General features: G+C 41.1%; 1 protein-coding gene across 2 annotated transcripts; it reads right to left on the reverse strand.

The window, feature by feature from the left end:
* Positions 1 to 475: 475 nt before the first annotated feature.
* On the reverse strand, positions 476 to 26,994 carry PAFAH1B2 (platelet activating factor acetylhydrolase 1b catalytic subunit 2). Of its 2 annotated transcripts, XM_040631193.1 has the most exons (6): positions 26,847 to 26,994; positions 18,989 to 19,076; positions 10,030 to 10,119; positions 8,787 to 8,903; positions 6,795 to 6,917; positions 476 to 2,834 (listed from the first exon to the last, which is right to left on the reverse strand). In XM_040631193.1, exons 2-6 carry the CDS (start codon positions 19,067 to 19,069, stop codon positions 2,556 to 2,558), a joined length of 690 nt encoding a protein of 229 aa, XP_040487127.1. In that variant the 5' UTR covers positions 19,070 to 19,076; positions 26,847 to 26,994; the 3' UTR covers positions 476 to 2,555. The 2 variants fall into 2 exon arrangements, with proteins under 2 accessions (XP_040487127.1, XP_040487128.1); XM_040631194.1 differs by lacking the exon at positions 18,989 to 19,076 and having other exon boundaries at positions 26,847 to 26,986.

The following is a 26,994-nucleotide window of genomic DNA, read 5'->3' on the forward strand; positions in this document are numbered from 1 at the left end:
TTAGACAGATGCCCCCAACAGTCCAAAAAGACCCTAAGTGGGCGCCAGACCACTGCCCATGGCAGCCTAGAATATGGAGGCAGCAAAACTACATGCCTTAGGTGACCCTTGGCAGTACGTCCTCAACCTGCCACATTCACAATGTGCCCACAGAAATCCACAGCCATCACTGGCTGCCAGCTAGGTATCGGGAATGGAAGGGCAAAGGAATTAAAACTTGGGGGGGGGGGGAGGACTGGAACACCTCTGCTAGCTGTCTGGAAAGTTGGCCCCTTAATCACAATGACAACTAGGACATTTCACTTGGACAGTGCATTACACTTACACGAAAAGTATAAAGAGAGAAATCCGAAGAGTAAGCATTAAATTCTGTCACTGTAGCAAACAGGGATGTCAATCAAAGGAAAACAGATGAACACTTTTTGCCTAAAGCAGTGAAAGCAAGCGGGCAAGAAATGAAAGTGGACTCAGTCTCTGCATATTAGCAATGGGGCAGACTTTTATTTAAAAGGCTAGTGGTTCAAATACTATTGCTCGAATAGCTCTGGTAGGTATAAAATGTAGTAACACCCGAGGTTTACACACATAAGCAAAGGAGCCAAAGGCCAGCTCACAAAGGGCTATTTGATCCTTAGTCCAGAGGGAAGCTAAGAGCGCATGCTGCAGGAATAACCTAACGCGTTTGTTTGGACGATACTCCCGCCCTCTGACAAATGGAAAAAGACCTGGATAAGAATCGGTCTTTTCACACACAAACTTCTGGCTTCATTAAGTCTCTGCCCTCCTTAGAACTATGCCTCAGCTATGAAAAGACCTGTCCTGATAAACTCAAGAATCTGGGCTCCTAAAAAGAAAGGGAACCTTAATGTGGGAAACAAGTCTAGTAAACATCACATGTACTTTCTGTCGTTAGTGAAGACATGATACATTCAGAAATGTATTAAAAAAAAAAAAGACTAAAGATAAGACCAAAAATATTCCTAGAAAGACATTTCACAAGAAAAACATCAGCCCAAGTTCTATCCCTCTCAATCAGAAGTGGCTCTTAGCACAAATCAGCAAACCCCTCCAACTCACAAAAGCACTGACACTTGCCTTGTGAGCAGAACATCGAACATATGCCTTAGCCACTGAACTTGAATGGTAAGGAGAGTCAGTGCAGAGCACATTCTAATAGGTTACTCCAATACCCACCTGGTCCAGTTTAAAATATTTGTTTGTAGATCCAGTTTGTACATTTTCCATAGGTAAACTGAACAATAAACCATGTACTGTTCCATTATTTTAAAAATGGCAGTTCTTGAAGCTCAACCATTAAGATTATAGAGAGCTCTCTTGAAAGAAATTCTCAGACCCTGCAAGTCAAACAAACCTAGTTCTTTTTCACTAAAATGGTGGGATCAAGGTAGAATGCCTATTCTGAAGAGAAGCTCCATTTGTTTCCCCATGAGAAAAGGCCAAATTTTTCTGGACTGATATGATTTAAAAACGAAGCCAATAAAAAAAATACAATATACACCCTATTATAAAACTTGAAATAATGTCAGGGCTTATGGAATGGGAAAAAGAGTTCTGGTTGCTTTTTTTTTTCTTCTTCTCTAAAACAGGAAAGTGTAACACATTTTGAGGGAAAAACAAAACAAACCAAACCAGAACTCCGACTCTGGACAGCACTACACAGACTACGCACAGAGCACCACACGAGAATGAGCCGCACATCAGTACTATCATCATGAGAGGAACTGGCTGGGGACTTACACTTCCAGCAACAGAGCTCCTAGGTCAAAAATGTGTTAAAAGCCTGTAATGTCAACAAGGACACCCCCCCAAAACAAAGAGGGGATGAGGGGAAATAGGGAGGAAAGGCTGCATGCATGGGTCTATTATAGACATGATATTCAGCAGCATAAAAATAATACCCTCCGTAGAGTCCCCCAAATGGGGCAAAACCTATCTTCCACTGCTAAACATGGGAAAGATTAAGAGAGTGGAACAAATTCACTTGTAACCATAGCGTCTCCCATATCTGAATCACAAGCACGTTCAATCTGATGCTGTTAAGAAAATGTTGCAAATACATAGAAGTAAAGCAAACTAAAAACAAAGAGCTAAATTATGAACTTTAAAAAACTGGAAAAGACATCTGTTTTAAAGCCAAGCAGGTGTGATCCTGATCGTTACTATACATGACATAATCCATAGAAAGAAAGGCCAAGAAAAAGAAAATCTTCATTTTGTTCAGTCCTTAGGCTCGATGTTGTCCTAGGAAAAACTGTGATAATTCAATGAATGTGTCACACATACAACTAAAAAGTCCCCTTCTGGTTTCAAACGAATTTAAACAACAATCTTCCTTGGCTAATTTGTCTCCTGTGTCAAACCAACCTTCTATGTACAGGACCAGTTTCAATCCCTCCTCCCCTTCAAACACTAGATATGAACATCCAGGAACATTCTACAATGCAAAGTGCCTTAGGAAAGAGAAGGATTCTGTAGTGCCAGTGATATAACTGATCTGAGGAAGCTGGGGTGCGAGTAACACTGATGGGAGCCCGTCAGGCAATGGTGGTTTGTTTCTCCTCAGGGGTCTCCTCCAACAACTGCATGATCAGTTCATGCAGGGGTTTGCAGATCTTGGCGTAGCCCCCTCCTGTGAGGTGCAGAAAATCAAACATGTCGTGGCAGGAGATGGCACCGTCCGAGTGCACAAAGCCCCCGTCTGTGTCCAGGAGCTGGACGTTGGCGAGCTTCGGCAGGGAAACCTTGAGGAGCTGGTTCACCTTGGCGTTCTTTTGCCTCAACGGGTTGGGCTTCTCACCTCGAGGTAGCAAACCCTGGGGCAAAGCAGAGAAGAACAGAAAATGAGAAGAGTCACTGGTTTTTTCTACCGACTTCTCCGTGATTCCCGAGATTCCTGGAACAACTGCTCCAGTCGACATTCTTTAAACTCGGATTTCTCAAATACTACACTAGAATCTCTGGACTAGATCGGTTTTAACAACAGTTCTCTGACCATTCCTTCTTTATTTCTGCAAAAGCTCCTCTTCCTCCTCCTGTCCCTTAACTGTTGGTATGCTCAGGGTTTTGTCCTTGGCCCACTACTCGGCCTGCTCTGAACATCCTAGCCCAGAGCCAAACTTGCCAAACTTCCCGAGGCACTCCCGACCGGACATGTCCAAAAGCAATTCATCACCTTCTCCCCACACTGTGCACACCCCACTCCTTGCACATTCTCTGTACCAACGGATCATTCCGACATCCCTGCATTTTCACCCCACATACCTTATCTATTTATCATTAAATTACTCAGCTTTTGCATCCTCAATCCTTTTCAAAACATTGTTGTCCCTCTCCCCCATTCTGATTATACATGCTGCTCTGGCTTGGAAACCTACCACTATTCACTCAGTTAACGTCACGTCTCCTGACTGGTCTTCCTACCTCCAGTGTGGTCTTCCCTTCAATTCACTCTCCATATAGTCATCAGAATCATCCAGCTCAAATGCACATGTATTTCTGAATGCTACGTGGAACCTATACCAGTGCACATGAGAAACAGGGTGGGAACAAATGTGGTCTTGAACAATCAAGGCCACATTATATCTGCTCAGATAAAACAGATACTTCCTAAATGCATTTTTAACTTATGTTAATTATCCAACATTCAGATGAGTCACGTGTCTATCCTTCTATAGTCTATAAAAGTCCATCTTACTTTGGCAAGAGCAAGGTTTATCATCTCAAACTAGGAATGTCCTCTTACAGATGTTGATCCTATTATAATAAAATTATTGTCAGACGGCCTTTCAGTTGGTTTATAACTAATGATAGCACACACCAAGTTATTCCTATGTAGGCAAAAAAAGTTTCTACCCATTTCTCCTACAGGCTATGGTAAGAGATCCTATTTAAAAAAAAACAGATTTTCTGTGTGTATTCTACTAAAAGAAAAACAACTTTACGCTAAAGTAAGTACTTATTCATGTCTGCTTTAATTTTTTTTCAGCAAAATGTGGGAAGCTTTATTACCACTCTATTATGTGATTGTATAGTTCCAAATGAGAATTATAGATAATTATGACTCTGCTACCCTAGACCATCTCCTATCCCTGTTAAGCATCTCAAAAATTTCACAGATCAAGCCAATCCTAAACCATCATTTACGTAACTGTTAAAAGTATTAGGCTCTGCATCTAATAGTTAACAAAAAAGAACTGCCCTTTATGCTTACATATCTAAGTCTCGCTGAGATACAAGCAATCAGGAAGGATGGCCAGTGAACAACAAATACATGCTTTTTTCCGACATTCGAAGAATACCACGACAGTCAAAGCCATAAAAACTGAGTAAGCCTTAAGAACAGGGCACCATACCTATTGGGATTTTCAAGAACGGATGAGAAAAGCAACTTATATATTTGCACAGCATCTTCCTTAATATGAGAATATCAGAAGTATGCTGTGATTTTTCCCTGTAATAATTACTAAAATACTATCGTGTTAAAAGAAACAAAAAAGAAAAATATTATCCTCCTAATTTCTTTAACATTGACTATAGCAGACCCTTGAACAACACGGGTTTGAAGTGCACAGGTCTACTTACTCACAAATGTTTTTCGATAAATACAGTACTGTAAATTTATTTTCTCTTCCTTATGGTTTTCTCAGTCACATTTTCTTTTCCCTAGCTTTATTGTAATTCAGTATGTCATAGATATAACATGCCAAATATGTGTTGACCGACTGCTTATCAGGAAAGCTTCTGATCAATAGACTATTAGTAATTAAATTTTGGAGTGAAAAGTTATATGCAGATTTTTGAATGTATGGGGGTCAGTGCCCCTCAACGGTCATCTGTATTTTAAGTAATTCTAAATATAATATACAGACAGTTCAGTATTTGGACTTTCACTTAAATACGTCATAACTCTTGTTTCCACACAGTTCTTGTCACTGTCATTGGATCGGGGCTGTTATGCTCAAGTGACTTCTGCAACCATTCCCTCAGAGAGTCAGTCATTCAGGGTGCTGCTCATGTTGGAGTGTTGTAGGCAACACCAGAGTATATCAAATTTAAAAGTCTGGTTGAAACAAAGACTATTTACGGAGGATTTATTCAGCAACGTTCATGCAACAAATATTTCCTAAGCAGCCACGTCCCAGCCACTGTACCTCAGAGGTGGACTCTTAACCACAACCCTTTCTGGAGTAAACCAGGGATATAGACAAATAAATTATATTAAATACCATGTGATAAAAAAATAAGACGTGGCTCCCCAGCACCAATAAGAAAAATCCGAACTCCTCTCTCAAGGCATACAAATCCCTACAATGACTTTGCCACAGCCTCTTTCTCCTAACCATCCCAGCCTTCAACTTTATTCAACGACAGCTCTAAAATTCTTCAAGCACCCTGCTTCACCTGCCCAACACACACATACACAAGTATAATAAGCCTTTCACCACTTTTTTTCCTCCCTCTGTCATGCCTTCTTTCCTTTCTCCATTTGTCTGGAGACCAATGAATTCTTTAAAATTATAGTCAGATATCAGCTTTTATGTCTAAAATCCATCTGTTCTCATGGGGCCCCTGGGTGGCTCAGTCAGTTAGCCATCTGACTCTTCGTTTTGGCTCAGATCATGACCTCAGATCAAGCCCCATATCAGGATCCACACTCAGTACTGAGGCTGCTTGAGATTTGTTCACCCTCCCTCTCTCTCCTCCTCTGCTCCTCCCCCTGCTTGAGTGCACTCGCACTCTCTTATCTTAAAAAAAAAAGACCAAAAAAACCTGTTCTCCCCTTAGCATACAGTATAATCACTCCCATTAGCATACAGTATGCTAATTCTCTCTTTATATTGCTGTGTCCATCTACCACTAGACTAGACCGTGTGATCCCTGAGAGGAACAAGGTCTTACTCATTTTTGTATGCTCAGGACCCAGGACAGTGTCTTGTACAGAGTGAGCCTCGTGTTTGTTGAATTAATGACTACCTTCTCAACATCATCTCATTAAAGAACTGAATACATTCAGAATTTAGTTTCGCTACGAATATCACACTGAAAGACAGCTATTTATCTCTGAGACCATGAAGATGTAATGCTTTACCTTCAGGCAGCACTCTCTATTAGGGGTAAGACTATAAAGCACTCATTTTTTTGCTAATAGAATCTCTGATGTTTTAGAGAATTCAGAGATTCTAATAAGTATACCACCTTTAACACATTAACAGTGGGACTGAACAACACATCTAAGTTAATCCAAACCCAGTCTAATAAAAAGAGACTCAGGACTAGGACAAGTTTCATACGTAATTTTATAAATTTGGGGCGCCTGGGTGGTGCGGTTGGTGAAGTGTCTACCTTCAGCTCAGGTCATGATCCTAGGGTCCTAAGATTGGGCCCCGTGTCGCACTCCCTGCTCAGTGAGGAGCCTGCTTCTCCCTCTGCCTGTCCTTCTGCTTGTACTCTCTCTCTCAAATAAATAAATAAAAATTTTAAAAAATTATAAAAATTATCAGAGGACAGATAAAAAAACAATTAAGGCTACCTGAGACAACAAAGAGGATTTTCACCTCTAAACAAGGATGAGCAGATAAAAGATGACTCCCACGGCTGGTCTGGGAAGTGAGGAAACCGGTAAGACAACAGGCTGTATCAGAGAAGAACCTCTCAGGAGTACCATAAACTGCTTCCACCAAGATTCTCGATATTCATGAGCGGTCATGTTTCTAAAAACATTCCTCACCTGACCTAATGACATCAAAGACTCTACCCACCCAAAGACTACATACCAATACAATGATTTTGGCCTGCGGCTGCCTTGTGTTAATAAGTTGGACGATGGCCTCGATTCCACCTGCTACTTCTTCTGCTGTATTTTCATGGTTGTTTGTTCCTACCCAGACAACAATGACCTATAATTGAGGGAAGAAAAAAAAAGTTGGGGCAGGGGTAAATAACCAAGAATAAAAGAATGTTTAGATAAAAATCTAATATTAGATAAAAATCTTTATCAATATTTAGATAAAAATCTTATTTCAAAAATCAAAAGAAGAAAAGGTGAACTTGTCAAATGGTAGGGATAACTTCATCTTTAAACATTGAGTTAGGCCTCATATATCTCAGGATAAATTCCAAGCAGATTAATTCCAAAGTAGTAAAACTATACTAGGAGGAAATGACAGAATTCTTCCATCACTGTGGAGTTAGTTGGAAGCTAATCTCTTCAAATCCAGAAACCACACAAAAAAGATAACAAATTCAACTGTATAAAAATAAAAACTCTGCATGTTGAAGAAATTATTAAAATAAAGTGAAATGTAAGAAAGCCAGGGAAAAATATTTGCAACTCCTACCATAGAAACTCCCTGACTAGAAGTATCTTCCAGAAAAAATAACAAAAGTACCCAAGGAAATGTAACCGGTATAAATAAACGCACAGTTACACTGAAGAAAGAGTAGCTGGGGAGGAGGCTGGATGAAGTTTCAAGTTTTTTCTCTTAAAAAAAAATTAATTTACAAGATGTCTGTCACCTGGAGACATATATCTTACTACACAACCCAACCAAGTAACTTTCCACCCTGTCACAAAAAACAGGTACGTGGACGAGTTTTTCTAATAGAAAGGCCAAAAAATAGGAGTGCCTGGTTGGCTCAGTCAGTAGAGCGTGGGACTCTTGATCTCGGGGTTGTGAGCTCGAGCCCCATATTGCGTATACGGAAAACTTAAAAATAAAATATTTTTTAAAAAAAGAGGGGTGCCTGGGTGGCTCAACTGGTTAAGCGTCTGACTCTTGATTTCAGCTCAGGTTGTGATCTCTGGGTGAAGGGACAGAGCCCCATGTCGGGCTCTGCGCTCAGCATGGAGTCTGCTTCTCCCTCTCCCTCTGCCCCTCCGCCCACTTGCAGGGGCTCACTCTCTCTCAAATAAATAAATAAAAATCTTTAAAATAAATAAATAATAAAAAATAATAAAAAGGGGCGCCTGGGTGGTGGAGTCCACTAAGCACCTGGCTCTTGCTTTCAGCTCAGGTTGGGTTCTCAGGGTCATGAGATCAAGGCCTGCATCAGGCTCAGCACAGAGTCTGCCTGAGATTCTCTTTCCCTCTCCCTCTGCCCCTCCCAGTCATGCTTTCTTTCTAAAATAAATAAATCTTTTTAAAAAATTAAAAAGTTTTTAAAGGCAAAAAACAAAATACTTTCAACAAAGCCAACTGTTATCAACTGTGGGTTTTTTCTGCTTAGGGCTAAAAAAAAATTATATGCAGTGTGCCAACTCAGGACATTTATAAAGTGTTAAGCTAGTGGGTACACATTTATGGTGAACATTTGTTCACATCTGCTTCAAATTTTCTTCAGAAAAACTTGGGATGCCTTGATTACTAATTTGTTTGTATGGTTCAACAGCTCTAAAATGACTTCCTGAAGTGAATCGTGGCACTGCCACCACGGCCCACGTCTGAGCAGATTCCCCCGTTACTGCGTTCAGGTCTACAGAATAGCATGCCTCATGAGCATCAAATCCCTTCCTACAGCTGAAGAAGATCATTATCAACAGCTACAAGTACAACCTAAGCAAGCAATACACTGATTTCTTAATACCTATTTGCAATGTTCTCAAGCAAGGACAACAGCATCATTTCTCTTAAAGGGGCACAAAGCAAACAGCAGCGAAGTAATGCTTTAAAGAAGCAATTTGTTTTTACCAGCAGCTTCAGACAATTTAACCACCTGGAAAAGACTCAAGATTAAAGATATTCTTTAAAACATTAGTTTCATTTCACCTTAGGTTTAATATTCTCCAGTTCTCCATTCTTTAGTCTCCACAAAACATGTCTTGTTGTATCTCCCCCAATTCCAAAATTCAGTGCATGAAGTGGGGAAAAAAGCTCTCGCCATATCTAAAAAGAGAAAAACTGGCTTTATTTAAACTGAGTGGGAAATAAAATTCCTCCATTGCAATGTGTTGTGAGGCACCTGAAAGAATAATTTTCATTTTCTATATTCAAATATAATGCTGCAAATCGTGAGCTACTCAGTGTTCGCAGGGCTCTGAGGATGGCACTGTATCACTCAGTTCTTCTACGACTATTTTTTAATATATTTTTTACTTCATTTTTTAAGTAGGTTCCACGCCCAGCGTGGAGTCCAAGGTGGGGCTGGAACTCACAATCGTGAGATCGAGACCTGAGATCAAGAGTCGGATGCTTAACCAACTGAGCCACACAGGTGCCCCTCTATCACTCAGTTGTCAATGCAGCCTTTGACCTCAGCTCAAGAATGGAGTCACAATGCCACCCGATGGCCGTTAGGAGGTCCCAGCATTTATACTCAAGGTGCCAACTTAGTAAGCTCTCCTTTCCCTTTACTCACGCATCAAAATGAATAGGGTGAAATAGAAACACGAGATGAAGAAATTTAGAGTGTGGGAGCCAGAAAGGAATCAAGCTATCTTTTCCTTTAAACTGCCCTTGGAAGAGTGCACATCTTAAAAAAAAGCTCCCCCACAAAAACACATCAAATAAGGGGTGCCTTAATCAGTTAAGTGTCCGACTCTTGGTCATCATCTCAGGATCGTGGGATTGAGCCCCACATCGGGCTCTGCACTCAGTGTGGAGTCTGCTTGGGATTCTCTCTCTCTCTTTCCCTCTGCCCCTCCCCCACATTCTCTATTAAATAAATAAATAAATCTTTTAAAAAATACACAAAATAAAAAAATGTAAAACACGGTAAGACTTGAGAATCATGACTAGGACGAATTTAAGTAAATAAACGTAACCGGGAAGTTTCTTGGAAGCCAAGGCAAAAAAGGGAGCTGAGTTAGAAACAATTCTAAATTTTTTGTCTCCTCATGCTCGGTGGCACAAAGAATCCCATTATGTAGGTCTGACCTCCCTCGCACTCTGAACTAGAGCTTTTCTAAAGGGTCACGAATGAGCCTATAGGTTCAGCTCAGAGTGAAAGTTTGCTAGCGATGAGTGGATTTACCTTAGTAGCCGAGACCCACCCTCACCCCTTCCACTTTACCTCATATTGCTGCATTAACTGCACCATGGAATCCCCCACAAACAGTACGTCAGGCTCTTTGTCTTTACAGTCCAGGACAAATCTGTTGTGCTGGTTTGAAAAAGGAAGCAAAATTAGAAACCGGCATTTCGTTCTTGGTGCGAGGTCTTGGCCTAGACAGAACAGTTGTCCAACCAGTAACTCTGTTGTTAAACATTCTACTTATTCTGTCTGAAATGAACTGCTGGGACTTTCTTTCCACCCTTACCACACCGATCATTCTAATATGCTCAAGAAAACTGGAATTCTACTGAAATCAGAATAGAAAAACACATTTAACATGCTTTTTATAAATTTATCTTTTCCTCAAACTTTTTTAAAAGATGATTTCAGACACACAGAAAAGCCACAGTACAATGAACACCTGTATATCTCTGCCTGTATTCAACAGTAACATTCTCCCATATTTGCTCTATCTGTTTGTGTTTGCTGAACCATTTGAAGGTAAGCGGCAAATGGTGTGGTTCTTCACCCTTAAATATTTCAGCATGAGTAAGAACAGTCTCCTAGAAAACCACAAAACTATTATTATCACATCTAAGACAACGAACAATAATCCCATAATATTCAGTCCATATTCAATTTTTCCAGTTGTTCCAAGACTTGGATAAAGTATTATATCTCTTTTTTTGAACTAGGAACCAATCAAGAATCAAGTATTTTATTTGGATTTAACATGGCCTTTGAAAATGCCTGTTCACCTCCAACTGTGAGACAATGGCAAAGTGGGAGTCAAGGCTTTCTCAGTCGAATCCAAGTCTATAAGCAGTGGTGACCACGACCTAGTCCTGGAGTGCTTCTCTCTGCTGCAAGGACACAAGACACTTTTTTTTTTTTAAAGATTTTATTTATTTATTTGAGAGAGACAGAGATAGTGAGAGCATGAGCAGGGAGAGGGAGAAGCAGGTCCCCACCAGGCAGGGAGCCCAACGCAGGGCTCTATCCCAGGACCTGAGCTGAAGGCAGACGCTTAACCCACTGAGCCACCCAGACGCCCCAGAAAATGCTTTTAAAATGGATTTTACTCATTGATACTAAAGGACATAGTTGACGTTTCTATGTTCATCCCTGAAACAAATGTACATGATACTCTAGGCAACAGTCTTTAACCCAATTGTAGGGAAAGGTCTGAATGCTGCTCCTTTTCCTCAAGCACTACATTCAATGATGCTTTCCTTAGGAATTAAGGTACGGTTACATTTAAGTGTTTCTACTGCTAATATCTGCACAGATAACACTGTGGTGAATAGGAGACACTCATCCGCTATGGGTGAAAATACAAAACTACTTCTGGAAATAATCTGAAAATAAAAAGAACTCCTCCTGTAGAATGGCAGGATTTGATATGGATTTTCCTTTTTTTTTTAAAGTATTTATTTTAGAAAGAGAGAGCGTGCCCAAGTGGAGGAGGAGCAGAGCGGGAGAGAGAGGGAGAGAATCTCTCCAGCAGACTCCACACTGAGCACCGAACCCGACTTGGGACTGGATTTCAAGACCCTGAGATCATGACCTGAGCTGAAACCAAGAGTTGGATACTTAACCGACCGAGCCACCCAGGCAACCCTAGATTTTCCTTTTTTTTGCATCCATGTTTTGTGTAAATAAACTTTTAAAATTGCTACTGTTTTAGTAAGTTTTTTTTTTTTTAAAGATTTTATTTATTTATTCAACAGAGATAGAGACAGCCAGCGAGAGGAGGAACACAAGCAGGGGGAGTGGGAGAGGAAGAAGCAGGCTCATAGCGGAGGAGCCTGATGTGGGGCTCGATCCCACAACGCCGGGATCACGCCCTGAGCTGAAGGCAGATGCTTAACCGCTGTGCCACCCAGGCGCCCCTAGTAAGTATTTTTAAACTGAAGGGATAAAATGGGCATGAATAAAACTATAGCTGGTGAATAGGTACACTTCCACAACACTTCTCTTCTCCACTGTGGTACTACAGTACCAACTACTTCTCAATACCAGTAAAATCGTTCACAGTTCTAGAATGTCATGGAATTTAAGCTCTGCTGTTCTAAAGGTTCTGGTACTCTATGTTCTCTTTTTAAGTATAAGAGTAGGTACAATAAGTTCGGAAAAATAGATCAAAACAAAACACTTAGCATTCTACCATCTTTACCCAGGAACTACCATTTGGGGGTATTTTCCTCTTGCCATTTTTCCATAGGCCTCCCCAACCTTTTCTTAAATAGTTGACTCACTATGCATACCTTCTTTTGGCACAATAGCTTTGGGGACAGAACAGCCTATGTTCAAATTCTGGCTTGTCTACTTTCTAGTCCAGAAAGCATATAACCCGAGTCCTGTTTTTCACATCCTACAGCAACTCTGTTGCAGAGCTGTGGAGACGAGTTCTAGGAAAGGGGCCCAGCTTTTGGCTAACACCCGGTAGGTACTCAATAAACAGTGGCCATTATAACTGCAGTTAACATTATACTAGAAGTATTTTTCTGTGTAGCTACGTGACTTTCATAGCCCTAACTTTTAACGGCTACATAATATCCTACTGAATGGATTCACTGACACACCGGTTTTTTAAAGTTTTCCTACTGGTAGACTTGCCAGTAGTGTCGTATTTACTGTGATGAAGAAATGTACACATATTTTATTTTTTACACATTGGGAATTCTTAGGTCAAAGATGAGCACTTTCGTGGATCCTTGATGTATTTCCAAATTTAGCAGAAGGGCTGCATCTGTCCTGACTCTAGCAATTTATCAGAGCTGGTTTTATCATACCTACACCTGCACTGGTGTACATTACAATATGTACTTTTTGGAAACAAAAAGTGACACACTTTCAGGGCACCTGGGTGGCTCAGTTGGTTATGTGTCTAACTCTTGATTTCAGTTCAGGTTGTGATCTCAGGGTCGTGAGACAGAGCACACAACAGGCTCCACACTCAGCACAGAGCCTGCTTGGGATTCTCTCTCTCTTCCTCTCCCTCTGCCCCTCCCCCCATTCAGGCGTGCCTCTCTCAAAAAATAAAATTAAAAAAAAAAAAGTGACACACTTTCTGTGATGTTTATCAAGATACTTCTCTAGTGGTACCTAGAGGATATTTTTACTCATACTATACCAAAAAATATCAGTGCTTCATCTGTATTATTTACTGCAAATATCTTCCTCAGTCTGCTGCTGAGCCTTTTCCTGGTTAATATTTTGTTTTGTTTTTGAGAGAGACAGAGCTCATGTGCGCAAGTGGGAGGAGGGGCAGAGGGAGAGAGAGAATCAAGCCGGCTCCAGGCCCAGCGCAGAGCCTGATGCAGGGCCTTGATCTCACAACCCTGAGGATCACCACCTGAGCCGAAATCAAGAGTCGGGTACTTAATCGACAGAGCCACTCAGGTGTCCCTGGTTAATACGTTTTGATACAATTTGTATTACATTTGTCTACAGTCAAGTGTTTGAGTATCACCCTTAAAAAAAAGTATTATGAAAAATATCAAATGTACACAAAAGTAGAGAAAATAACACAGTGATGTATCCATTACCAGCTACACTGATCATCTCATGGCCACTATAATTTCAGTCATCCCCCAAACTACTGCTCACTACCAACATCGTATTATTTTGAAGCAAATTAAGGATATAGCATTCTATGCTACAATGCTTATTCTACTTATATTTTAAGTATTTTATATTGTTTATATACCAATTCTACTCCCCCAAATTAAGAGTAATTTCTTTAATATCAACAAATAACCGTGTTCGAATTCAATGTCTCAAAAAATTGTTTATGGTTTTTTAAAAATCAGGGACGCCTGGGTGGCTCAGTCAGTTAAGTGTCTGCGTTTGGCTCAGGTCATGATCCTGGGAGCCTGGGATCAAGTCCCGCATTGGGCTCCTTGCTTAGCAGGAAGCCTGCTTCTCCCTTTGCCTGCCACTCCCCCTGCCTGTGCGTGTGCGCGCGCTCTCCCTCTCTGACAAATAAAATCTTTAATAAAATAAAATAAATAAATCAGGATCCAATTTGTCTCTTAAATCTTTTAATCAACAGGGTTCCCCTTCCCTCTACCACTACCTCCCAAATTTATTTTCTAAGAAATATGACCGTTTGACCTACAGAATCTCCCAGAGTCTGGATTTTGTTGCTTGTACTCCTACAGCGCTCCTAGTGGACATGTTCATCTGCTTCTGGTATTTCCTGATATGTGGTGTAGTATTTTGGTAATACTTTATAGAAAGTATCATAACTTCAATATTTGTTTTAATCATGACTATTTTTCTTTTAACATTTTGTTTTGAAATAATTTTAGATATACAAGAGTTGCAAAGATAGTACAGTATTCCCATATACCTTTCACTCAGCTCCCGCCAATGTTAACATCTTACATAAGCATGGTACGTTGGCTACAAGAAGTTAACATTCATAAATAGTATCAACTAAAATAGTTTCCTCAGGGGGCACCTGGGTGGCTCAATCAATACAGCATGGGAACCTCCATCTCAAAGTTCTGGGTTTGAACCCTGGGTTGGGTGTAGAGATTACTTAAAAATAAAATTAAAAAAAAAAATCTTAAAAAAGTTTACTCAGATTGCACCAATTTTTCCACTATGTCCTTTTCCTGTTCCCAGGCCTAATTCAGGATATTACATGGCATTTAGTCTACATGTCTCCTTGGTCTCTTCCATCACAGGACAGTTTCTTGGTCTTTCCTTGTATTTCATGTCATTGACATGTTTAGCAGTAGTCAGGTGTTTTGTAGGATGTCCCTCAATTTGGATCTGCTATTTTGTCACGAATACACTGAGGTGATGAATTATTCTGGAAGACTACCACGGAGGTGATGTGCCCTTGTTGTATCACATCAGAGGGGAGTACACGGTATCAACATGACATTACTGGTGATATTAACAATGATCATTTGGTTAAGGTGGTGTTTGCCAGGTTGCTCCACCTATATATAGTTATTATTTTTCCTTTCCATACAGTATTTGTTAGAAACAGACACTAGGGGCACCTAGGCGGCTCAGTAGGTTGAGCATCTGCCTTTAGATCAGGTCACGATCCCAGCATCCTGGGATCGAACCCCGCATTGGAATCCCTGCTCAGCAAGGAGCCTGCTTCTCCCTCTCCCTCTGTCTGCTGCTCCCCCTGCTTGTGCGCTCTGTCAAATAAATAAATAAAATCTTAAACAAACAAACTCTCACTGATGGGGGAATTAATAAGCTCTACCTTCTGGAGGGAGGGGATATCAAAAAATATGTGGTCTTATGTTAAAAGCACCAAAGTAATTTCCAGGGAGATACTTCTGAGGCTAGGCAAATACACTCTCTCTCCTCAAAGGTGTGCCTACTAATTTTAGTATTCACTGATGGACCCTCCCTACAGGAACTATTACCGTGGTGTTCTAATGAGGGTATTCTTTTCCCCTCCTCCTTCTACATTTATTTACTCTTAAAAGATTTTATTTTTAAGCAATCTGTACAACCAATGTGAGGCTCGAACTCACAACTCCAAGATCAAGAGTTGCATGCTCTACCGACTAAGCCAGCCAGGTGCCCCGACATTAATTAATTAAAATTATTGTCTCTTCTCCCGTTTATCCAATCATTTATTTATAGCAAAATGGATTCATGAGTACTTTATCCTTCGAATTATAAACCAGTAATATCATGATCTACTATGCTGCTCAAATTGTCCAACTTTGCACTTGGGTGCTCTTTCAGGTTGGCCCCAAGTGGTCAAAGTGAATATCACCAGTGAATCAAACCAGTATCACATGTCTTCTATGACATGTACTAAGGACACTTCACTTCAGTGATATTCTTGCCATGTATCTTTTTTTCCTTTTCCTTCTTGAGTAGTTGCTCTCTTGCACTACAAGATGCTACAGGTCCATCTTTTATTTCCTTTGTTCCAGCTGTAGATGCAATCACTTCTCCAAGTAGCCCTGGTTCCTTTCACTGGAGAAAAGAAACCAAGATCTGCGCATATATTTTATTACTTAGTAAAATGATCCTTCTATACAAGCTAAAAAAATTTTTTTCAAAAATATTCCTGTTTTTCTTCCATTTGACTATTTTTTTCCAGTCAATGCTAATTATTTAAAGCCTGCTAACATGCCAGGAACAACAAAGACATCTAGTTTTAGTTACTACTTTTAATAAAGTTATAAATGGCGGAAATATTCCTAAATGTACCTAAATGGTATTTTCATATATAGCAAAGAAATACTATTTAAAGAGTGGAAAGAGAGGCGCCTGGATGGCTCAGTCGGTTAAGCATCTGCCTTTGGCTCAGGTCATGATCCCAGGGCCCTGGGATCGAGCCCTGCATCAGGCTCCCTGCTCAGCAGGGAGTCTGCTTCTCCCTCTCTCTCTGCCTGCTGCTCTGCCTACTCGTGCTGGCTCTCTGTCAAACAAATAAATAAAATCTTAAAAAAATAAAGAGAAGAAAGAGGCACCTAGATGGCTCAGTCGGTTAAGCATCTGACTCTTGATTTTGGTGCAGGTCATGATCTCAGGATCCTGGGATCAAGACCTGCATCGGGCTCTACGCTCAGCACAGTCTGCTTGGGTCTCTCTCTCTCCCTCTGCCTTTCCCCATCCCACTCAAGCGCTCTCTAAAATAAATGAATAAAATCTTTAAAAAAATAAATAGGAAGGAAAAAACTACAGCTATGCTTTTAACATGTATCATACACTGCAGAAAAATACATTAAAAAACATATTACTTACAAAAAGCTTAAAAGCATGCAAAAATATTATATATAGTTTAGAAGTTTCATATATATAGTATATAAGCACGTGAAAAAAAACCCACCAAATTTAGGATACTGGTTTGGGGGTGGGGAGGTAGGAAAGAGAAAAAAATTATCAATTGAGGGGTATACACAAAACATCAATTCTATTAGCAATGTTTTATTTTTTTAGGGTGAGTGGAACATACACAGATGGTCAGTGGATTTCATAATAGTTTTTAGAATATAATTGAACTGGAGAGCCTGGGTGGTTCAGTCAGTTAAGCATCTGTCTTCAGCTCAGGGATCGAGCCCTGCATCGGGCTCCCTGCCTCTCCCTCTCCCTCTGCCTGCAGCTTCCCTGCTTGTGTGCTCTGTCAAATAAATAAATAAAACCTTAAAAAAAAAAAAGATATAAACTAGAAGATTAAGAATAACCAAGCAGCTGATCCATATAAGAAAAGTCAAACAAAGTACTAACTACCACTCAAAATAAACTAGTTGACAGACTGATTTTTAAGTCTGGAAAGACAAAAACAGAAGAATTATACAACTATCAAGAATATGAACAGAATCGGGGCGCCTGGGTGGCTTAGTCATTAAGCGTCTGCCTTTGACTCAGGTCCTGGTCCAGGACAGAGCCCCACGTCGGGCTCCCTGCTCTGCGGGGAGCCTGCTTCTCCCTCTCCCTCTGCCTGCTGCTCTGCCTGCTTGTGCTCTCTGTCAAATAAATAAATAAAATCCTTAAAAAAAAAAAAAAAAGAGTATAAACAGAATCACTAAATACTAAAATGCAAAACTCTGGGTATTTAAAATAATATAGAACTTGCTATTCCAAAGAGGTAATATGGTTGGAAACCAATAGATAAAGGCTAAACATAGTTATGGTTACGTGATAAGAGCTTATTAAAAGGCAGCTAAGAATACAAAAAAGATACAGTGCTACAAAACAATGGAACACATCAAGAAGACACAGGAACCGGCTGAGAGGAGTCCCACTTGCTAACCTGGGACAACGTGAGCTTCAAAATTAGTGGGTTATAACCCACTAGAAAGAGTAAGAACCCATGGGAACACCTGGGTGGCTCAGTCAGTTAAGTGTCTGCCTTCGGCTCGGGTCATGATCCTAGGGTCCTGGGATCAAGTCCCGCATTGGGCTCCTTGCTCATCAGGGAGCCTGCTTCTCCCTCTGCCTGCTGCTCCCTGCTTGTGCACGCGCTCTCTGACAAATAAATAAATAAAATCTCAAAAAAAAAAAAAAAAAAAGAATAAGAACCCATGAGGCCATACCATAAATAAATAAGAACTGGTTTAGAAGAACATCTCAATCAAGCGATCAAAGTTAACATCGCCAATGAGACAAACCAACATCATGTATCTTCTCCATGATGCACTGAGGACATGACTTCACTGATATCCTGCCAAAAATGTGTAATCTGAATCTTGCTTAGTAGGAAAAAGATAAACCCAAATTGAGGAACCTTCCGCAAAATAAATGGTCTACATTCCAAACTGTCAGTGTCATGAAAAACACAGGCTAAGAAATATTTCAGAGTCAAGGAGAATAAAGAGACAGGACAATGAAATGCAATGTGTGATCCCAGACTGGGAAGAAAACAGACATAAAAACACTGAGACAAATGGAGAAATGTGAACATGGCATAACATCAACGTTAAATTTCCTGATTTTAATAACTATTCTGTAGTTGTGTAAGAAAACGTCCTTATTCTTAGAAAACACACTAAAATATTTAGAGGTGAAGGGGCATGATGACTGCAACTTCCTCTCAAATGGTCCAGGAAACACTGTATGTTGATATGTACACATACAAAGACAAGCAGATACAGACAGAACATTTAGGCAGATGTGGCAAAACATTAACTGGCAGGTCTGGATGAAGGATACAGGGAGTTCTTTCTAAAATTTTTGCAGTATTTGTGTAATTTTGAAATTACTTCAAAATAAAAAAAAGCTTACACAAAAAAAAGAATGCTGTGGAGACACTGTTATCTCTCAAGATGAATAGGGGGCAATGACTATGCTTTCAAAATATTCCTCTGGTCCAACATCAGACTGGTGATTAGGTATGACATTAGCATAACATTAGATTTTTATTTAAAGTAATGATTTTTATTGACCATAAAAAATGCGCTTTTGTGGCTTTGGCCAGAAGACCCTGGAAAACTGGAAGAGACTCATCTCGGGTGAATAATACATACGCACTTCTTTTTACCTGAGACATCCATCTGTCATCTCCTTGAATATCTTCTGCTGCATGTGGAATAGCTGCTGGGTTTGAGTCCCCTTGGCTCATTCTATACCTGAGGGGAGAAATGTCTATGTCATGTGTCATTCATTATGGAACATTTATTTGTTACCACTTAAATATTACATGCTAGATTTTAAATAATAATTTAAGTCTCATTGTGGTTTTGCCTAGAAATGAAACAACTGGAGTTTATTTTCAGTAGACATGAGTTCTAGGACATGACTGCTCAAGTCCCATGAATATCTGGCATCCTTAAACTTCCAGACACGTTTGAGTATCATTTAGGAACAGTGCATTACACTGAAAAAACCTGCTCCAAGTATATACTTTACATTTACATTAATTTTTCATGATTACATATTAATGTAAGTACCAAATGACACAAGGGATTAGACACTTCAGAGTTCAATGAAACCTGCATTAGAGCCTTTTAGGCCGCTCCAGTTAGACACTGGAGAATTGCTACAGCCATGATTAGAACCCACTGGTTACTAAATATCACACAAATAACTACTACAGATTGTGACAAAACTGGTCATAGGCTTTGGCGCTGGTTTTTGACAAATGTTTACTAGGTATTTTATTTTTGATAGGTATCCACTAAGAAAATGTTATTAATGACGAGCACAAATACAGCATCCGATAGTGGGGAAGGAATAAGCGAAATTCAGAAAACCTAGAAATGCTAATCTAGAAAGACAAAGACTCCAGACTGTTTTTAATCAACTCTGGAAAATACATACTATAGACATCAGGCTCAAGAAATCACTTGACATATGCAAAGGATGATGAAAAAATACAAAAATCTGGGGTTTTGTGGCTTAAAGGGGACGATTCTCTTTTTCTTTCCCTTGCTATCATCAAATACAGAGCAGCTTTCTCTGAAAGAGGACTGAGTTCTATTCATTCAATAAGTATTTACTGAGTAAACAAAACATGCTAGATTGCCAAAGCAGTAATTTTTGAGGATCAGAAAGTAACAAAGCTCTAAATATGAAAATATACCTTCACTCATGAAAAATACATTACAGAAGCAAATCACTGTTTTAACAATAACTACACAAACTAATTAGTTCCACTCTAAATGACACTAGGTCTAAGAAAATTAGGCTCAGGGTTAAGCTTGTATCTAACTGGAAATGTAAAACACCATCCACACCCTCTGTACAGATCTTCCTCAACTTACAACAGAATTACATCCGGATAAACCCATCATAGGTTGAAAATATCCTACGTCAGGGCACCTGGGTGGCTCAATCAGTTAAGTGTTGGACTCTTGATTTCAGCTCAGGCCATGATCTCAGGGTCCTGAGATTTGAGTGAGCCCTGTGTGCGCGCCAGGCTCAGCAGAGTCAGCTTGATATTCTCTCCCCCCACCCCCCGCGTGCTCTCTCTCTAAAATATAAATAAATAAATCTGGGGCGCCTGGGTGCCTCAGTCGGTTAAGCGTCTGCCTTTGGCTTGGGTTGTGATCCCGGGGTCCTGGGATCGAGCCCCGAATCAGGCTCCCTGCTGGGCTGGGAGTCTGCTTCTCCCTCTCCTGCTGCCCATCCTCCTGGCTCGTGCTCTTTTGTGCCCCACCCCCCAATGAATAAAATCTTTAACAAAATAAATAAATAAAATAAAAATAAATCTAAAAAAAAGAAAAGAAAAGAAAAATCCTAAGTCAAAAATGCATTTTATATACCTAACCTACCAAATAGCATAACCTAGCTTACCTGAAATGTGCTCAAACACTTACATTAGCCTACAGTTGGGCAACATTATCTAACCAAAATCTATTTTACAATAGTGTTGAATATCTCATGTAACTTACTGAATATTGTACTGGACAAGATAAACAGAATGGTTGCATGGGTACAGAATGGTTGTCCCTGTATCAGATGCTGATCCTTATGGTCATGTGGCTGACTGGGAGCTTCCACTCACTGCCACCGCCCAGCAACGAGAGGATCTTACCGCATGTCACTAGCCCAGGAAAAGATTAGGCTTTGAAACTGGAAGTTCGCTTTCTACTGAAAGCATACAGCATTTACACCATTGTGAAGTCAAAATACTGTAAGTAGAACCATTATTAAGTCAGGGACCATCTGTATATATTCCTTCAGATTACTAAAATTTGCAACTATCAGAAAATAATAGCTATCTATGAAGGACTATATACGCCATGTTACACATACCACTTCCAATCCTTGCAAAACGAAAAAAACGAGGATCAGGTAATTCAGGTAATTTGTGCAGTAAGTGAATGAAATTAGGTTTGCTTGACCCCAGTAACATCACATCTGGCCCACTAATCACAGAACGGTTCATGCTGACTCCCTAAAGAGGCCTTATAGCTAACCGTTTCACCAAAAACATAAACTCCCTGGAGCTAAAAACATCAGTGTAAAACAGAAGAACTGGGAAGAAGTGCAAGATGAATCCATACAGCTCCAAGGTATCCAGCTGAGGCTTCAATGCCTGAGAAAAGTACAGGAAAATTAAAAGATGCATAAAAGAAAAAATGATTAAAGGGGATTAAAACAAATAGTCATATAGAAACATTTAATTTTGGGGGCCGCCTGGGTGGCTCAGTCAGTTAAGGGTCTGCCTTCAGCTCAGGTCATAATCTTGGGGTCCTGGAATAAAGCCCTGCATCAGGCTCCCTGCCTGGTGGGGAGCATGCTTCTCCCTCTCCTCCCTGCTCATGCTCTCTCTCACTCTCTCTCAAATAAATAAATAAAATCTTAAAAAAAAAAAAGAAACATTTAATTTGGTTTTTTTTTTTTTAAGATTTATTTATTTGCGAGAGAGAGAGAGAGAGAGATTGTGCACACTCCAAGGGAGAGAGAAAGTTTAGCAGCGTCTTCGCTGAGCTCGGAGCCCACTTGGGGCTCGATCTCATGACCCTGAGATTGTGACCTGAACGGAAACCAAGAATCGGACGCTTTACCAACTGGGCCACCCAGGCGTCTTGTTTTTGTTTTTACAATAATAAAACATTTTATATGTTCTATACAAAAGTTTCTTTGGGTCTAAGTTCAATTCTAGATTGAAGACTGGCTATTCAGGTTAAATCTGCCATGGTGCTTATTAGTTTTAATTTAATTTTTTTTAAAGATTTTATTTATTTATTTGACAGAGACAGCCAGCGAGAGAGGGAACACAAGCAGGGGGAGTGGGAGAGGAAGAATCAGGCTCCCAGCGGAGGAGCCCGATGTGGGGCTCGATCCCAGAACGCTGGGATCAGGCCCTGAGCCGAAAGCAGATGCTTAACGACTGCGCCACCCAGGCGCCCCTAGTTTTAATTTTAAAAATAGCTTTCTTCCCTGCTGATCAAACAGCTCTATTAGCCTTAAGACATACAAGGGGCAACCAAGTTTTCCCACCTTATGGATTTCAAAATTACATATAAAATGTAAAGAAGTACAGCAACAAACAGCTTCACTTTCCACTAATTCAAAAGACTATTTCCTAAGTTTTCAAAAATATTTTTTTCGTTCCTTTTTAAAAGGGGGGAGGGGCAGAGGGAAAGGAGGAGAATCTTTTTTAATTTTTAAAATAATTTTATTTTTAAAGATTTTATTTATTTATTTATTTGAGAGTGAAAGTGGGGGGGGAGAGGGGAGAGAGAGAAGCTCAAGCAGACTCCCTGCTGAGCAGGGAACCCAACTCGGGCTAGATCCCAAGACCCTGAGATCATGAACTGAGCCAAAATCAAGAGTCAGACACTCAACCCACTGAGCCACCCAGGCGCCCCAAGAGACTCTTAAGCAGGCTCCATACTCAGCAGGAGCCTGACACATGGACTGATCTCACCACCCTGAGATCATGACCTGAGGGGAAATCAAGAGTGGCAATGCTCAACCCACTGAGCCACCCAGGCAGCTCTTAAATACAATTTTAAAAACCCAACTATTTCATTAGTTTGTTCTCACTTGTTTTCCTACCTGGAGAGACACTTCACACTTAGGTATTTTTGAGGTAAAAGTTAACTGACACAAAATTAACGGAGCGACCACTACTCAAACAGTGGAAAATAATGTATCCTACTCTCACTATATGATTATATAATTGACACTACTGATCCTGGGGATTGTTTAAAGAACAAGGGTAACAAACTGTGAATACAAGGTACTCTCATAATAACATGTATTCAAATATATCCCTCACCACTTAAAAGACAAAATACAGGCATTTCAACTTCATTTTACTTCTTAGGATACCATATTCAGACCTTGAAAAGCTTAAAGAATTTTGACGAACTGGAGGGTGTCTAGAGGAAAGGAGCCAAGCTGGTTCAAGAAACTGAAAACCTGTCATATTAGAAATAGTTGAATGAAATACGTATGTTTATAGTCTGTAGAAAAATGGGTTAGGAAAGAGAAGACATGACACAAATAACTGTCAAACTATTTGAAGATTATTAGGAGGAGATATTAAGCTTATTTTGCATGTCCCCAAATAGGAGGGTGAGGCCAGTGGACAGAATGTACAGTTAGGCAAATTTCTAACAATAAGGCTACAAAATGACATGGCCTACCTCTCACAATAGATTCCTCCAGGGGAGATGCAAAGAGAGGCAAGCTGAATCCCTAACAGGAAAGCATAAAGTGAACTTAAGCATATGAGTAAAGATTGGTCCAGATTTGTGGTGCCCAAACATCTTTAATGTTCTAGAATCTTTTTGAAATGTGTCCTGTTATATATTTACTTATAAATTAAAGGTATGAATTATTGTTAATCTATATATTAAATATTAGTAAAGTTTACTTTTTCCTTTTACATAAAAAAATACATGTAAAAAGAAGTTCTGAGTTGTTTTCTGTATTCCAATGGTTCTTCTTCTGCAATCCCCAGGGAGTGCACATACTCTACTTTCAAGACCAATGGTCTACTTAAGCTGTAAAATCTTTCTAGGTCTAGGATTCAATTTACTAACATGGATTTCCAGAGTTCTTCCACCAGGTAAACAACTGTTGTAAAATAATCATCGCAATTAAGATTTATTAAGAACTTACAATTTACAAGACACTGTGTTAGGAGCTTAGTTATTTAAATAAAACTGAAGCTCAGTGAGATTGAAGGAACCTGCTCCAAGACAGGGGAGCTGGAACTGGAATGCAGAGTTTTTTACCTCCAAAGCCTATCATTCTTGAGCAAAGGATGTTAGGCTCTATATAGAAAAGACATGACAAATTCTCATTTACTAATTCGATTTACTTACATACCTTATCACTACTAACCAAATTTAATGACATCCTGAGATTCTGAGCAAAACACTTTCATGCTGGTACTAAATTTCTTCACTGGCAAAATGAAGAAATAGGGACAGAGAAACTGAGGGAAAAGATGTCACTTATCTGGGGCTACCACACAGGTAGAATTGAGAGAGGATTGCGAAATATTCCCAATTAGCTAGTCTTTTTTTTTTCCTGTTTAACTATGAATACAAGGTCATCCTTCCTCCTCAACAAGGGCAAAGTGAGCAAAAATTTGTTTCTTTGCGCCTTCAGACACTTGGATTTTGTATTGTTTTGCCAAACCAAAATTTCACAATACAAAGTAGCTTTCCGTTTTACTGATGGCTATGGCTTGATCACATCCTTAAAGAGTAGGTAAAGAAAAACTGCCACGAACCCATGCGATCTCCTAAGACCAAGGCTGGAAATGTGTAATCTAGGGATCTACGCATTTAGAAGATTCAAATAATTTGGGAGTCAAGTAAAATAAGCTGTTGTATTCTAAGAGAAATGAAGACTGAATCAGGAGCTATCCTGATTGTATCCGAGCACAGCCTGTGATAGGACACAAAACTGGAGTGATTTTGGGCTTCCTGCCTCAGAGCAATACCGAACACAGCAGTATTCGGAATAGTGAAGCTGTAATCAGTAACATAATAAAAAAAGTACCAAGAGAGAGGTGGATTCTGACTCCCATCTCACCTTCCTGATTCATAATAATCCCTTTGGGGGGGATTATTATAAGTCACTATCTTCTGATCACAAACACCAGGTTCAGTTAGAGAACCCAAGCAGAATGGAGATAAAGGTCTGAAGAACAGAAGTTTTGTTAATTTACCAGGAGAGACTCTATTCTAGGGAATCTCTGATTGTCCATCAAAATGTAAATTCTTTGGAAAAATGAGTAAGCACCTTGCACAGCATTTCCCAATTTTCCTGCATTTTCTGTCTTCTTTCTACCTTAACTTGGACTGCGACAGTGAACGCCAGAATTTCCAGATACTTACACCAGCATGTGGTGTAGCTGGTGTAGCGTGTTTAATCAGAAACCAGTTTCAACAACAAAGAAATATAAATTCTCAAGCTCAGCTGGATCTTTAGTTTAACCAGGAAACAGAGGGAGGAGAAAAGTTGCACCAAGAATTAAAAGATTTAGAATGTGCCCACTCTGACCTAAGACTTCATTTTGTTTCAGAGGGAGTTAGCAGGGTTATTCTGAAAGGGAAGAAAAGCCTCATCCAGAATACCCTGCCTCAGTGGGCTGGCGGGTGGGTCCTGGGGTTCCAGCACATCCATAATTTATTATCGAATGCCCGCCCAAGCCAACAAATTAAAGCACAATGATTTCCTACTCCTCCCCTGCTCCCCCACAAGGAGGCAACCTTTATATCAGAACAATGTGCCCAGGAGAATCTAAAGACACAGGCTTATCCGAGGCAAAGCTGTATTCAAATGCTCAGGAGAATCAATACTCTGTATTTTCTCCTCCTCCTTTCTCCACACTTTATCACCCTCCCCTCAACTGAAAACTGTACAAAATGAGATCCTAGAGTGGGTGCAGATGATCTTCCCTTTCTGCGCAGATTCGCTCTAGAAAAAGAGGCCAGAGATTGAAGTGTTTGCTTTTCCTAAGGTTTGTGCGTAAATCATGAAAAGCAACGCCGGCCTGAGCTACGGGAAGCAGAACAGTGAGTCACCATGCAACGGGTATAACGCAAACCTGTAGCCCAGAAGGTCTCGATCTGGTAAACGGACATGGACGGACCAGGTGAAAAGCACCTGAGAAAATCTGTCCATGGGTCTTTCTAAGCAGCTGGTTGACCTTGGACACATCGCCAACCTTGCTGGGCCTCACCTCTAAAATAAGAGGCTGGACTACACGGCCCTCTAAGAAATAATCCCTTCGGGGCCGTGACAGTCTGCGGGTTTTTGAATACATTAGAGGAAACGGAGAAGTTTCTAAAGAGTTGAAATTTTTCAACAAAAGGGGGAGGAAAAAGTGCTCGGTTAACAAGCCACCGAGTAACGGGTCTAAGCCCGCGTTAAAGGCCTCTCCGACAGGGGGAAAGCGGAGGGAGGGTCAGAGGTTCGGGCGCGGGGATGGAGGGAAGAGGCAACAGCTGAGACCGGAGGCAGAAGAGTTGCTACAAACGGGGCTGGCGGCGGCGAACCGCCGGCCCCAGCGAGCTAGGGTGCCGAGAGGCCTGCTTCAGGGGGTGGGCCGGGGAGGAGCGGCCGCCCCGCCACCGTAGTCGCCCTCACCCCTCCCCCGGGAAAGGCGGGTGGAGACGGCGGCCAGCGGCGGAGCCGAGTCGGCAGGTTTGGGGGTGGGGTGCAGGCGGGAGGCTCTAAGGGGGGCGGCGAGCGGTCCGGGGTTGCCGGGGACAGCGCGGGCGGCTGTGAGGCAGCGCTGGGCCGCGGACAAGGCGCGCGCGCGAGGCCCCCCGAGGGGCGGCGGGGAGGGGGAAGGTGGCGCGGGGGGAGGGGCCCGGACAGTGGGGGAGGGGAGGTCGCGGGCCTCTCACAATAACAAATCGCAGGCCCTTCCGACCCCCACCTCTAAGCCGCCGGTTCCCCGCGACCCTGGCTGCACTCACTCAGGCAGAGGGTCCGTGCGGGCCCTAAGCGGCTGCGGCGTCGGCGGGTGGCGCGTCTGTCGCTCGCTCAGTCCCGGCGGCCCTGCTCCGGCGCGTCCCTCCTCGGGCCCCAGCACCAGCAGCAGCGCCCCCACTTCCGGTTCCCCTG

Source organism: Ursus maritimus, unplaced genomic scaffold (assembly GCF_017311325.1).
Source record: "Ursus maritimus isolate PB19 unplaced genomic scaffold, ASM1731132v1 scaffold_16, whole genome shotgun sequence".
Taxonomy (NCBI): Eukaryota; Metazoa; Chordata; class Mammalia; order Carnivora; family Ursidae; genus Ursus; species Ursus maritimus.